General features: G+C 20.0%; 1 protein-coding gene across 1 annotated transcript; it reads left to right on the top strand.

Annotated features, from left to right (window-relative positions):
* Positions 1–543, top strand: LOC128961088 (TATA box-binding protein-like 2). The gene has a single exon (XM_054307296.1). The coding sequence runs from the start codon at positions 1–3 to the stop codon at positions 541–543; it is 543 nt and encodes a 180-aa protein (XP_054163271.1).
* Positions 544–16,083: the final 15,540 nt, after the last annotated feature.

Below are 16,083 nucleotides of genomic sequence, written 5' to 3'. Positions count from 1 at the left end.
ATGCCTGTGATAACTAATGTTTCGATGACTGCTGATCTCTTTGATATGATTGGTTTTATTGATTTAAGAAAATTGTGTAACAACTGTTGTAATTGTGTATATCACAATTACCCATTTGTGAGAGTAATTAAACGGTATCGTAACCCTAATGCCACGGTTATGATATACGACTCTGGTAAACTAGTATGTGTGGGTGCAAAATCAAAAAATGATGGTCGAATAGCATTACGAAAGACTGCTCGCATAATACAAAAACTCGGATATGATATCAAATTACATAACTTACGTGTGACTAACATTGCTGCGTCACATAACCTGAAAAACGACTTGAATGTAGAGAAACTGATGAATCAATTTAATTGGAGCAGTAATTATGAGTTGGAAATATTTCCACATTTGAGGATCAATTGTGGTAATAAAAGACATATAACTCTCACTAGAAAAGGGAAAATGATATTGACTGGTGTTTATACTAGAAAAGCATTGAATGAATTATATGAAGAGTTTATGTTTAAATACTTTGATTACTTAATAAACAAATAAATATGAAGAAAGTTAGATTTGATGACAAAATACAGATAAAGACTATGTATGTTTGGTCATATGCTTCAAGACAGGCTCGTATATCTAACTGGCATTGGATAGTTTTTAACAGACGTATTCATGAATATAAGTGTAAACTAATTGAAGAAAATATATCATATGTATTAGATAAAAATTTTAGAGAGAAAATATTTAATGAACGCTTTTGTAAATAAATAAAATGTAAATAAATTATAAATATTATTTTAAAAATAAATGTATTTATATTTATTTTGTTTACATCTACACTCATGTTAGGTCACATGATTTCCGCTATCCCCTCTCCGCTAATACATCGGAAGGTTGACCAGTTCGGTAAGTTGGTCAGTTTAGGTAGGTGGTCTGTTAGGTTAGGTTGGGTTAGGTTCGGGTAGTTGGTCAGTTCGGTTAGTTGGTCAGTTCGGGTAGTTGGTCAGTTCGGGTAGTTGGTCAGTTCGGGTAGTTGGTCAGTTCGATAGTTGGTCAGTTCGGGTAGTTGTTGGGTAGTTGCTCAGTTCGCGTATGTGGTCAGTTTGGGTATGTGGTCAGTTCGGGTAGGTGGTCAGTTCGGGTAGGTGGTTACTATGGGTAGTTGGTCAGTTCGGGTAAGATGGTCAGTTCGGGTAAGATGGTCAGTTCGGGTAGGTTGTCGGTTCGGGTAGGTGGTCAGATCGGGTAGGTGGTCAGTTCGGGTAGGTGGTCAGATTGGGTAGAGGTAGTAGTGACGTCATTGGTGTAGTACACTTAGGTTAGGTTAGGTGGAGTCACGTGATCTCCGTCACCTATTCTCCGTCATACTGTTATATGGGGGAAAGCACTGTGCTTTCCCCTTCCGTCACCCTTATGTCGTAACTACTATATACATTTAAATCTATTTATATCAAATAACTATAAATTACAAATTTAACGTTAAATATTACAATATATAGTGTGTTACTATAAAAAAACACTGTCTTATATAAACTGTATATAAATTATATATATATATATATATATATATATATATATATATTTTAGACGACAATTTGAATTATTTACAACCAACAAAAAAATTAACATTTATATTACTTAGTAAGCAATTAATATGATATCGCAAGTGTTTAGTTATTTTTAAGTTATAATATATAAAGAAATTATATAACACATTAAATGTTTAGTAATTATCATAATAACTAGATTTGGTATTTTTCTCTATATTATTGTTGATAACAACCCTATAACAAATAGTATTTAATATACAGTAATATAATTATTATAATAATAAAACAAAATAAATATATGGGTATTATAGTACTACTACTTCTACTACTAGTATTACTATTAAGATAAAAACTAGCAATTTATATACAATTTTGTGTGTAAAAGTGAAAATTGGTTTTTATATATTATTGTGTATTTATTTTTCATGTTTATTAGCAATAAATATACAACATTTTTCATTCATTATAAACATACACTCATTTAGTTTATATACTGTATATATAAATAATATATATATATATTACTGTATTATAATAAACATTTTAAATATTCACATACTCACCCACTTACACCCACCCACACCCACACATACACACACATAAACAGATTTATTGTTATATAAATCTAAGCTATAATATCTTATAACTAATATATATATATACAATACTATATATTAATATATAATTTTTGAAAAAAATTGTTTTCTGTATATTAATTAAATTTTTTTTGTTTGTTTGAAAATTATTACTAAAAATTTTCCATAGTCTCAGTTTTAATGAATTGATAACTGATGGACAGGTAGATAAATAGGATAGGATAGTGTGCTAATAATATAGACTTATATATTTTTGTTATACGAGTGCCTACTATTGATTACACACAAATTGTTAGTGAAAACTAACTGTATATTTATAAATACTGTATAAATAATAAGAGTAATTATTATAATAGTCATTATATTATGTTTGTGTTGTTGTTGTTGTCGTCTAATTGATTGCCACTCAAATTACAGAATATTCTGGGAAATATATTATATATTTATAATATATACAGTATATTATATATAATTATGTATAATTTAAATATATCATTTATAATTAAAATAAAAGTTTATTTTTTCACAAAATACTTAAAAAAATAGTTTATTAATTAATTAAATTTTTTTCAGTTTTGTTTTAATTGTAATTAATTATTATTTAATTTAATTCATAATCAATCATTTTATTGTGTTTTTTTTATTATAACAAATGATAAAAATATCAGTTACATTATTATTATTATTTATTTTAATAACCTTTTTATTTATTATATGTAATTCATATAAATAATATTTTTTTTAACAAAAAAAAATACATTTTCATAAATATTGTCTTAATAGAGATTTTTTTATTAGTGAAACTTTTATTAGTAACTTTACATTAGGGATTACACTGTTTTAATTTTTATATACAGTAAAGTCTATATACTGTATAATATTGTACTTTATGTACACATTGTTTAATAGTGAGAGATATATATATATATTAAATATTATAATAACACAATAACAGGATATTAAATAATTTTTGTGTTATGAGCTTTAATATACAGTATTAAAACTAACTAAATAATAATAATATAATGAATTTAATATTAAAACTCATTTCCTTTTATTATCTTAATATGCCTAACATTAGTGAAATGTTAACTAAATTTAATATTATGTTTGATATATATATATATATATTCATAAATACTACACTGTAATGTATTTATTATTATTATATATATTAAAATAAAAATTTATTAAATTATTTGAAAAATTTAATGATGAAATTTTTAAATAAATACTTTATAACTTATATATAAATATATTATTTAATTATATTTAGTTTAATTTCATACAAAATAATAGATTAACATTTTAAAATTAAATTTAACAATTATATGATTTAAAAATTAAATATATATATATGACATACACACATCAAAGAAAGAGAGAAATAAAAATTTTGTAAAGTAATTATTAGTAATATTTTTAACAATTTTAATACTATTCAATATTTTTTTGTATTATGTATTACACACACACAGACACACATACATACAAATATATATATATATACTGTATATATACTGTATATATATAAGTGTGTGTTTATGTGCACGTATAGTATGTAGCCATCAGTTTCATGTCAAACACATTTCCCTAAATAATTTTTAAGCAAAAAATAATAAACATGCGATGATATAATAACCCTTTTAAAAATATTACTTTAATTTATAGATATAATCTAAAATATACTACTAAAATAACATAGAAATCTATATATTTATATATATACTGTATATCAATATATATATAATTATAATATTTATTTTTAAACTAAAAACATTCAATGTTTTTGAGCAAACCTTTTTAATTAATGTTTGTTTCAAAAAATAATTGTGTGTTTATAATAACTATTATATTTAGATAACAAATTTGTTTAAAGCAAAATACTAATAATAATGTACCAGCATTTTAAACTTCATTGTAAATGTATATATAATATATATATATATACTGTATATTTTATATAAAATATTAATGTATGGTTTTAATTAAACATTGTCAACAATTTTTTCTGTCTATTTTTTAAAAAATAAATAAATAAATATCTTTTAAAGCATATGAAATTTGTTTTAAATTTTGTTTTAAATTTAATTTATATAATTTAAACTTTAAATTATACTTTACTTTATTTACAATTTGTTGTTGTTTTTGAATGTTTTGTATATAATTTAATGTATAATACATAATATATTTTTATATTTTGATTTAAACATATATTGTTTTTGATATGTATGTGATAAACATGTCAATGATTTCTAATATATAAATATATTTTTTTCAGTGTGTTTTATTATATCAGAAAGTTATATATAAATAAAATACTAAGTGATATATAAATCCTTATTTGAAAAACAAATTTGTTTTTAGTTTAACTTTTTTCTTTTATTTTTATTTAATCAATGATTACTATTATTTTTATAAACAGGATATAAATTTTAATATGTATATGTGATTTATTTAACATATAATTAAAGTTGAATTTTGTATAAAAATAATAAATATATATATATATATATTGAAATATTAACTCTATTTACTATTTAATTATTAGTTAAGAAATAAAATATATATTGTTTTGATTAACAATAATAATTAATTTAAATTATAATTGAAGGCCAATCACGTAATGTATTATATAATATGATTATATATTTAATGTGATATTTTAATAGACATTTCAGGCTAACATATATCACAATAAATTAGATGATAGTCTATGCAATTAATAATGATTAAAAATAAATAAATACAGTAAATACTGTTTATTATAAAACAATTTGAAACTAATTTAAACTATGATTATAAAAAATGATAAATCCAAAAAAAAGATTAATATAAATTATCTCATTGTATGAAAAAAATTAATTATAATTATTTACTTTTATTTTATAATATATATATATCAGATATTTTTTAAATTATTTTTTTATTTTTTAGATTTATTTTAATGTTTGTTGAAAAACATATTTATTCCCATATTATGTATTCAATTGTAACTAAAAAATATCAACAAACAAATATTTCATTAGCAATAAATTAGCAAAGATTATAATATTTTTTTTTAAAATTATTATTTTTTATTTGAAATAACTATTGACAGGAAACGATAAGTCTGATAGTTATATAAACATTATTATAATTTATAAACATTTATTAATATTTGCTAATATTTACATTAAACAATAAACTATGTATTAATAATATAATTATATACATATTTTTAATTAATGTATAACCAAAATAAATAATTATATTTTATTCAATTATTTTTAAAAATAATAGACTTAATTTTTATTTTTATTAATAACTATAAGTTATTAGATTATTTTTATTTTAGTTATTAATATAATAATGTTGACTGAAAATTATTCATAAAAAATTTTATTTTTTTAATTATGTTTTGCACTTTAATTATATCAACACTTTTTTCTATATAAAAATAAAATGCATTTCTCTTATGAATACATATTTTCACTATTGTTATCATAAGTGATAATAGAGAGAGAGAGAGAATTAAATAAATAAAATAATTATTATTTTTTTGTGTTATAATTTTTGTTCAAATGTGATGTCTATGTTGACTGCAATTTTACAATAGATTTTTTTGTCTATTTGTGAATTGATTTTTTTTATTCACAAAATTTTTATTTAGATTAATTATATATCTGTGTTGTTGTTATAAATGACTAATAATTATAACATCAAAAAAAAAACTATAATTAATAAATTGATTTTTTTCCTAACATTATTCTAACATTGATTAACAATAACATATTTATTCAACCATTAAGCAAATAGATAAATACTAAATAAATATATACTACATATCTATAAATTATTATAAATAATATGCAAATAATATATATATATATTATTAATTTAATAATATGTAATTGAGCAATAAATTATGAAACTATTATAATTAATAGTTTAGTTACATTGTGTAATATATAATTTTTCATAAAAATTATATATTGTATAATAATTTCTCATATTGTATTAGAAAATAAATTTTATAATACTTATAGTTTTTCACTGGATATATGATAGCTATTTATGTAATGCAAATTAAATATTATATATATATTATATATATTAAACAAATACCAAGAAATTGTTGAAATTATATAAATCTTTATATTTATCATTTACTATTGATATTATTATACTATATAATATATACCTGTATTTTTTAATATAGTATTATATATTATGAATAAATATTTTTTGATTTATTTCATGAATGAATGAATTTATTAGTCTTCAAATAATTGTTTTTATATATATATAAAGTTCTATATAAATGTCATATTTCCAGGAATTTTATTTAATTAAATTTATAATAGTTATTTTTTTTAATTAATTATTCATAAATAAATAAAATACAATAAATCTGTTTAAATATTGAGAAATATATATATATATATATAATATTATAGATTCAGACATAATATTTTTGAATAAATTTTGTGTAATCCTATTATTATAATACAGTATTAATATAAAAATAATAATTACTATTATTATTACGATGTCAATAGTAAATTACATTTATGTATAATTGTAATATAACTGTATATATAGTACAGTAATTACAGTACAGTTACAATCAATGCATTTATATATTTCTAGTATTATTATAATTATGGAAATACTATACTATATTAAATATAATTTTTATTTAATATTTTTACAAATAATAATTATAATAGTAGTTAAAGATTTTAGTGGAAATTCCAAATTAGCTATTGATATACAAAATATAATAATAACAGTATTATTAGTAAAAGTATTTAAATATATATTAAAATAAATTTATTGACATTTATTTCTTATTTCTAGGAATTTTGTTATAAAATATTTGTTTATATTTTTCACACCAAATAATTGTTTAAACAGTTGTTATAATATTATTTTATTTGTTCAATATTTGTCTACTAATAAATAATATTCAACAATATATATATATATTAATATATTATTAAAATAAAAATTACACTTTTTTTACTGACCTTCAATTGTAAATCAATTGATGGATATTATTATTATTATAAACTATTGTCATATAAAATGTGCTATTGATTGAAGTTAATAAGTTTTTTTAGCTAAAATATAGTGCAAATACAATTTAAACTAAATTTTCATTTTGAAACAATTTTTATTTTTAAAAATATATTTTTTTATAACTACAGTATAGGTAATTTAAGTACATAAAAATGTTATATTGTGTTAATATAAAAAACATTGATTTTAGTTTCTATTAAAATCTACATTATATGGATTCAGTAGAAAAATTACATTTAGATATTTTTGTAAAATAATTATTAAAAAATTATAATTATCAAATATAGTTATATCTTTCATAATTATTATTATTATTTTAATACTATTTATTGGGGAAAAATTAGGAACTAATTTAAATAATAGACAAAATTGTTACTTTTATTTGTTTAATACATTTACATACAGTACTTACACATTGTATTTACTATTATAAATATAATAAATTGAAAAATTTTTGCTGTAAAAGAGTGACAATAAATTATTTGACCTTAAGCTATATTTACATAAAGTTATTATTATTATTATTATTATTACTGTGAAATATATTGCAAAATTAGCATTTAATTTTTGTCTAAATTATATTTGACATGTGAAAAGCTAAATAAACATTACTTGTACTGAATATTTATATAATGTACAAAACCATTATTAATATATATATAATATATATATATATATATACATGTATATATTAGTAAAAATAGCAATATATATTTGTATTAAATATTAAATAAATAGCACTTTATATTAAAAAATATGTACATATAATATATAAAATACTATATATAAAGTAAATTATTAATTTATATTATTATTTTAATAGCGCATAATATATATATATATTTATTGTTTATTGCTTAGCTAATAAAATTAATGTCAAGTATTAGCAAACTATTAATTTTTATTTGTCGACAAAAAAACCCTTAACAACAATAAATGATTTGCTTATTAATAATTGATATAAAGTTATATACATTATATTACAATATACAGTATATATATACTGTATATATATATATATATACTGTATATATATATACTGTATACTAATATATATAAATACTGTATAACATAATTGACTATAAATTGTATATAATAATACAGTACATGTGTCTATTCAATAATCGATGGCATCGTTAGTATTAAATCACTAATGCTTTCTATACAATATATACATTATATATATACTGTATTTATATAATATAATAGATAACACCCTAATTGTCGATCACTCATATATTATTCATAACCTCTTTTCATATAAATATATATTGATATATAAAAATATATGACGAGCTCTCTGTTATGTTGATACTGTATATACCCTACAGTGCTCTACATTAAGTAATGGCAGGGAATGGCTTTTTTTGTATGTAAGTGTGTGTGTGTGTATGTATGTGATGTACCATAAGTACTATAATATTACTATTAAGATATCGTACCACAAAACCCCTTAACAATAAGCTATCAAAACATTTGTGTTTTATGTGTGTGTGTGTGTAAACATTTTATTGTATTAATATATAATATATACGTGTGATATATAATGGGTTGGTATTCAATATCGTTAGCGTATGTGTTTGTATGAGTGTGTGTGTGTGTGTGTGTGTGTGTGTGTGTGTGTGTGTGTGTGTGTGTGTGTAGCGCACAGTTAGTCAATGTGTTGGCCATAAAAAGAAAAAAAACTGATTTCCCGTTAATAGATATCTTAATAATTTATATTTCACATAAACACTATATACTGTGTATATATATATATATATATATTGATAACTTTAATACCAATTTTGTTGTTGTTTTTTTGTTGTTTGTGGTATTGTTGTATAACTTAATCACTAAAGATAGACTGAAAATCATATATACATTTAAACTGAATTAATCATTACCATAGACTGAGCTATTATTAATAGGCTACTAATGTGCACCCAGAAAAAAAATCTAACGGTGCTTTTTTAATATAATACTACATCAAACACACACACACACACACACAACAAACAACCAAAAAAAGTTATCTTTATATTATTATGGAGTGGGTATTAATATAATGTTTTTTCAATATTTATTTTTTTTATGGACACTTTCATCATTCACTTACAGTATTGTTATATTTATACAATATATTACAGTATTATTAATAATAATAATATTTATCAATAGTTAGAATATAAAGTACTACTGTATATATATATATATATTCAACACTATATTATTATTGTATTATTATATATTTTATGTTAAGTTGAGTGTAAATGTTTGGTCAAACAATTTATTTTAATATTAGTGGTAAATATATCTTATCTTATATATTGAATGTTATCTAAACGGTATATTATATAATAGTTTTTGTTGTTGTTGTTATGCTATGCTTTATATATATAACACAAAATAATGGCATAAAATCAACTATTATATCATTTTTATTTATACATACATATATATATTGTAGATTGAAATTTGAAGTTTATGTACAATTATTGTGGTTGCAAAATGCAATGATGACAGAAAGAGAGAGAGAGAGAGAGAGAGAGAGAGAGAGAGAGAGAGAGCACCGGTAGATAAAATATATAATAACTATAATCTTATAAAAATGTCTATAAAGATAATATACTATACTATAATAATAATGTCATTTGATTTTTGGTGTCCATTAACTTACACGACAATTGACTCTATGATCTATAAAATTGATAGTCTATTATGATTTTGATGACAGAAAGAGAGAGAGAGAGAGAGAGAGAGAGAGAGAGAGAGATCGTTATGTTCTTATTTTGATAAAAATTGAAAAATTTTGTATCAATTTATATAAATTATATGTTATATATATTTTTTATAGAATATATAGAGTATATATGTATATATATATACTATATATTGTATATAAACATAATTTATTTGATATCATTTGCACTGCCCTACAAAGTTTTGCAACATAACTAGAAAATACACTTAACTTTTATATATACTATATACTAGTAATACTGTAATATATATATATAACTATAATATAAGACACTGTTATCATTGTCTTTCTCAATATCTGTTTTATTTTAAATGGCACTCAATTTCACAATTTTTAGTTACAATCAAATGGCTATCTCCTCCTAATCGACAGATTTTAGTTTATAAAATATATATCAAGCAATATATATATCAAGCAATATATATATCAAGCAATATATATATCAAGCAATATATATATCAAGCAATATATATATATATATATATATAGTTTAACAAGTGATACATTTAACCCTTAGATTGTATAATAAATAAATTACTCGAAAATAAAAAATACAATTATCCTATCTATTTGTTGTCAAATTTAAAATTATTGACAACCAATATATAGTTTAACCAATTTTTTTTCATTTGCTACACAACAACACAATCTCTAACACACAAAACACAGATAACGTGATAAATGAAAATATATAATATAGAAAAATATATAAATATATATATATTTGATGGGAAAAAATGTTAATTCAATTTTTTGATTTTTTGACAAATAAAATGAGAGAAATTTTTTATTTTATTTTCCTCTCTTTCTCTCTCTATATTTTTTATTGTGTGTTGAATGACTGCCAACAAATAAAAATTGTGTTAGAAATTATTGGTACAGTATATTGAATGCTATACAGTATATATATATGTTTTATAAATATACTAAATATAAATTATATATATATATATAATATACAGTACTATTCTGTAGTTTTGGGAGAAATAAATATATATATATATATGAAGTGAAGAAATAAAAAATCAATCGATTAAACCATTTATTGCTAACAATTGTCTGTTGAAGTAAAGTAAAAGACGCGGAGAGTCGTTGAGTGAGTCAAGAGAGAGAGATAGATAGAGAGAGAGAGAGAGAGAGAGAGAAATTGAATAAAAGAGAGGGAGAGATAATAGAAGAGAAGATAAAAATTTTTGTTAAAATTTTTATTTCATTTTATATCTTTAAGTATTTGAAGAGATTTTCTTTATACTTAAATAAAAGCGACTTTCAATCCCATTGAGAGAGAAAGAGAGAGAGATTTGTAGCAAAAATTACTATTTTCTCTCTCTTTCTTTCTTTCTCTCACTCTCTCTCTCTCTCATTGTCTCACTCACTCACTCACTCACCCACTTATTATTTCATTCATTCATTTACTAACTTATTATAGATATATATTATAGTATCTCTCTCTCTCTCTCTCTCTCTCTCTCTCTCTCTCATTCACTAACTGTCACACAAATAGATACATAAAATACATACTTACGAGTTAATAGTCCAAATAAAAATCAACTTAAAAATATTTTTTTTATATGATTATAATTTTTTATATCAATATATAACATATTTTATATATTATCTATTCCATAGTATTGGACCTATTTTTGGCCTACAATTTCATAGTTATTTATCTTTTTTATAAATAAAACATAAAATTTTTATTATTTTTTTTTGTTCATTGTATTTGAAATCTTGTGATTTAAGTTAATATATATTCTTTCATATATTTTCAATTGAATATTTGTGTTTATTTTATTTTTTTGATGATTTAATGATAATAATAATAATACAGTAATAATAATCTAACGGATAATACAAATGTCTTAAAAACTAAATTTGTATTATTTATAGTACAAAACTTTATTTGTTAACAAGATTTATAGAGTATATATATATAATTTATCTCACAAACAATTTATTTGATATTTTAGTAAATATATATATTGTAATAATAATAATAAAATTTTATTAGTAATAAATTATTACTGAATTTCAAGGACTTTTTGTCATAATTCTCCGAAAATAAAAATATTTAGCAAAAAAAAAATAATAAGTTTAAGAATTAGTTCTTAGGATTTAATAGTTATATCAAAACAAACAAAACAAAAATAAATAAAAAGCGAAAATACAATGAAATTAATGGGTTATTAATCATAATTTGCCGCTAAAAGGCACCGAAACTACTGTATATATATATATATATATATATATAATATAAATATATAGATCAATAATATACTGTATATTATCAAAGTTAAAAATGTACACAATTAATATTGTATATCATACAATATATTTACTGTATATTGTTAAATAAATTGCATTATTATTATTATTATTTTTATATTATTTATCAATAATTTTATTTTATATTATATCTAATACTACTGTATTTATAATAAAATATTAGCTACTGATTATTTTAGATGTTATAATAATTTATTATATTAATTAATTAATGAATTTAATAATATATAAGACAAAACTATTCAATTATAACAAATAAGAGTGAGTGAGTGAGTGAGTGAGTGAGTGAGTGAGTGAGTGAGTGAGTGAGTGAGTGAGTGAGTGAGTGAGTGAGTGAGTGAGTGAGTGAGTGAGTGAGTGAGTGAGTGAGTGAGTGAGTGAGTGAGTGAGTGAGTGAGTGAGTGAGTGAGTGAGTGAGTGAGTGAGTGAGTGAGTGAGTGAGTGAGTGAGTGAGTGAGTGATAGAAAGTCAATAGAAAATGTCATCTTATTAAATGCATATCAAAAAAAAGTTATACAATATATCTCAATATTTAAAATTTAAATTTTATATAATAAATAAGTTTTTAAAAAATGTTAATTTTATATCATGTATATGCAAATTAATTATCAATTAAACATAAATATATATATATTTTTAAATCTGCTAAACAATTATTAATAAATTATTTGCATGAAAACTTATTAAGTAATTATAATATTATTTTACAAATAAAAAAAATATATTATTATATCATCTATTTTATTATTAAATGAATGAGTATATGATTGAATGAGTGAGTGAGTGAGTGATTGAAATAACAGTGAAGTCAAAGATAATATAGCATTAATCATAATTTATAGATAGATAAAAGATTAGACAACAAAATAGACATTAATTTATTATTATTTTTTTTTTGTTTTTTTTCACTGACTATATATGGACTGCAATGTCATCTAATAATTAATTGTCTGGCGATTGGCATTCACTATAGCTTTCAATTTTTACAACAACAACAACAACATTAGTGAACTGGTAGTAGTTTTTTGTTGTTGTTGTTGTTGTACTGTAGTTGTAGGCCTTACCCAATAAACTATAAAAAAAAACTACTGTATAAAAGTTATTGCTTGAAATAAATGATAATTTATAATAATATAGTAAAACAAATTATTTTTTAATAATATTAAAGTACTACTACTACTATCAATAATAATAATAATAATGCCTTTAAAAAATTTAATATTAAAATTTAATTAATAATTAGAAAAATTTTTTTATTAGTGTAAAATATTAATATCTAATAAACTATTAAAAATTTTTGTAGAAAATTAAAAAAAAATATATTTTATGCTTAAATTTATTCTTATAGAAAATTATTTATGTTTTATTTTTTTTATTTTTTTTATTTTTTAATATATATATATATATATATATATATATATTAATATAAATATATTAAATATTTAATATCTTATAATTTTTTTCGCGCATAATATCTTTTATTAAATCGAAAAACTCGTAGATATAATATATCTGAATATATTTAATATATAATACTATTTATTTATTTTTTGAAAACTAAAATTATTTTTGTTTTGTTTAATATTATTGCAGAATATTCTTAAATTGTAAAAAAAAAATCTAAACCATTATTTGCATAAAACTATATAAACGGTACATACAATTCAATTTAGTATTATTGTTTTGTATTATTATTATTATTATTATTTAAAATATTATTTGTTTAGTTTTGTTTTTTGTTTCTTTTCTAAGTAATTTTGTATTAAAATATATATATATGTATTATATTTATTATAGAAAAATGTTGCATTTATATTGTAAATGATACATAAATTACTGATCCGTTAAGTATTTTTTTAAATTTAGGTATTTTAGTGTAAGTGTAATACTTGATATAATTTGTTAACAAAATATAAATGTTTTATCTTTATAATAAATAATAAAATTTGTTTTTATTTTCATATTTCTATATTATAATAATAATTATTTTTCATTACTAATGTTATATAATTACTATTTTAACTAATAATACGGTTTTAATTTTTAATTAATTAATTATTTTTCAAAAAAAAAATTATCTAACTATTACTACTACTATTATTTTATAATTTTTAAAAAAATAATATGTTCATTTATATTTTAGCACATTTTTCAAAAAATAAAATAATAATAATAATACAATAGTTAATAAATTGGAGTTGTCTTTTATAGAAAATTTTAGTTTTAATTATTTTTATCATTATTTTGTGCCTATTATTTCTCTTTTTTTTCTCTCTCTCTCTCTCTCATACACTACAATGAGATGACACAATAATACCTAAGCGTCCAATTGTATGACATATTTCTTGCTTTTACACACATACATACACATACATACACACACATACTTACACATATATACACACATATATAAAAACATACAACACACATACACACACATACACACACACATACACACATACACACACATACATACACATATATACACACATATATACACACATACAACACACACACACACACACACACACACTATTTATTAAATTCAATTTAGGTTTGAATAGTAGAAAAATAATTGAGATTTGAGAATAAATGAGAAAAAAGTTGATAAATTAGACGGAAAAAAATTAATACAAAAAATATTCCGGAAAAAACTAAAGAGTTTTTTATTTATTTATTTTTTTTTTGTTATAAAGAATTTAATATATAAGTAAATAATAACAAAATTGATTTTTACTGAGTGACTAAAATTGCATAATAAAGTGTAACTTAAAAAAATTTATTTTAAATGTTTATTTTTTTAGTTATCTTATTATTTTAATTTTAGTAATATATTATTTATGTTAAATTTATATCAGGACTATAAATTTACATATTAATAGTATAATAATCTATATATAATACATAATGTATAGTATATTTTTATAATGTTATATTAACTATTATAATTTAATAAATAACAAATATATATAATTATATAACGTTTTAAGTAAAGCTTAATATAATCTCAAGTATTAAATTTACTATACTATTAAATATAATTATAATATAATATACACTAATATATCGTATATTGCTTTTTATTAAAAAAATTACTAATAAAACTCAATAATAAAATTTATGATCTAAGTTTATTATTTTTATTAATATTTAATATATTAGATATTAAAAATACTTTTTTCCATTATATATTATGTTTAATATACAGTAATATGATTTATTGTTTATTAAAATAAACAATAATATTCATGTTTACAAATGATTATGTATTTTTTAAGTAATTAATTTAAAAATAAATACATTTTATTAATATATAATATATATTATTTTTCTCTATATATATTTAAAGGTCGTCATTGTGGACAACAATATCGATGAAAATTATATTAATTGTTATCTAAAAAAATTTTTGTTCAAAATGTGTCGATGATTACAATCTTCATCTTCGCGCCTCCATGTCTATGGATAATAACCTACCGGTGCTGTCAACAAAACTCATGCCAATAGTAGTACTAAATAGCCGTGAATGGGAACTACCTATCAGTGGTGATGGTTATGATAGAAGTAGTAGTAATAGTAGAAGCATTAGTCAACGATGATATCAATATAAATATATATGATATGATATGATATATTGTTTGCTCAACCAAATACATACCCAATCATTAATATATTGTTATTATTATTATTATTATTATAATTGTTGTGCCAATTGATTGTCCGCTTCGTTAGATTTTTGTTGTTGTTGTTCACTGAGTGGTTCAGTCGTGTCCAATACATGTGTGTTTAGTAGTCATATATATATATATATATAATTAAATAAATTAAAATCAAAAAAACTAAAAACTAACAA

This window comes from Oppia nitens, unplaced genomic scaffold, assembly GCF_028296485.1.
Source record: "Oppia nitens isolate AA-2021 unplaced genomic scaffold, nextdenovo-longstitch-racon4-pilon3 scaffold5_pilon_pilon_pilon, whole genome shotgun sequence".
In the NCBI taxonomy this organism is placed as follows: Eukaryota; Metazoa; Arthropoda; class Arachnida; order Sarcoptiformes; family Oppiidae; genus Oppia; species Oppia nitens.
Note: the sequence above shows the minus strand (reverse complement) of the source record. Positions and strands in the feature narration are given on the sequence as shown.

Coding starts and splice junctions, on each gene's coding strand:
- LOC128961088 (XM_054307296.1), top strand. CDS start 1: ATGCCTGTGATAACTAATGTTTCGATGACTGCTGATCTCTTTGATATG.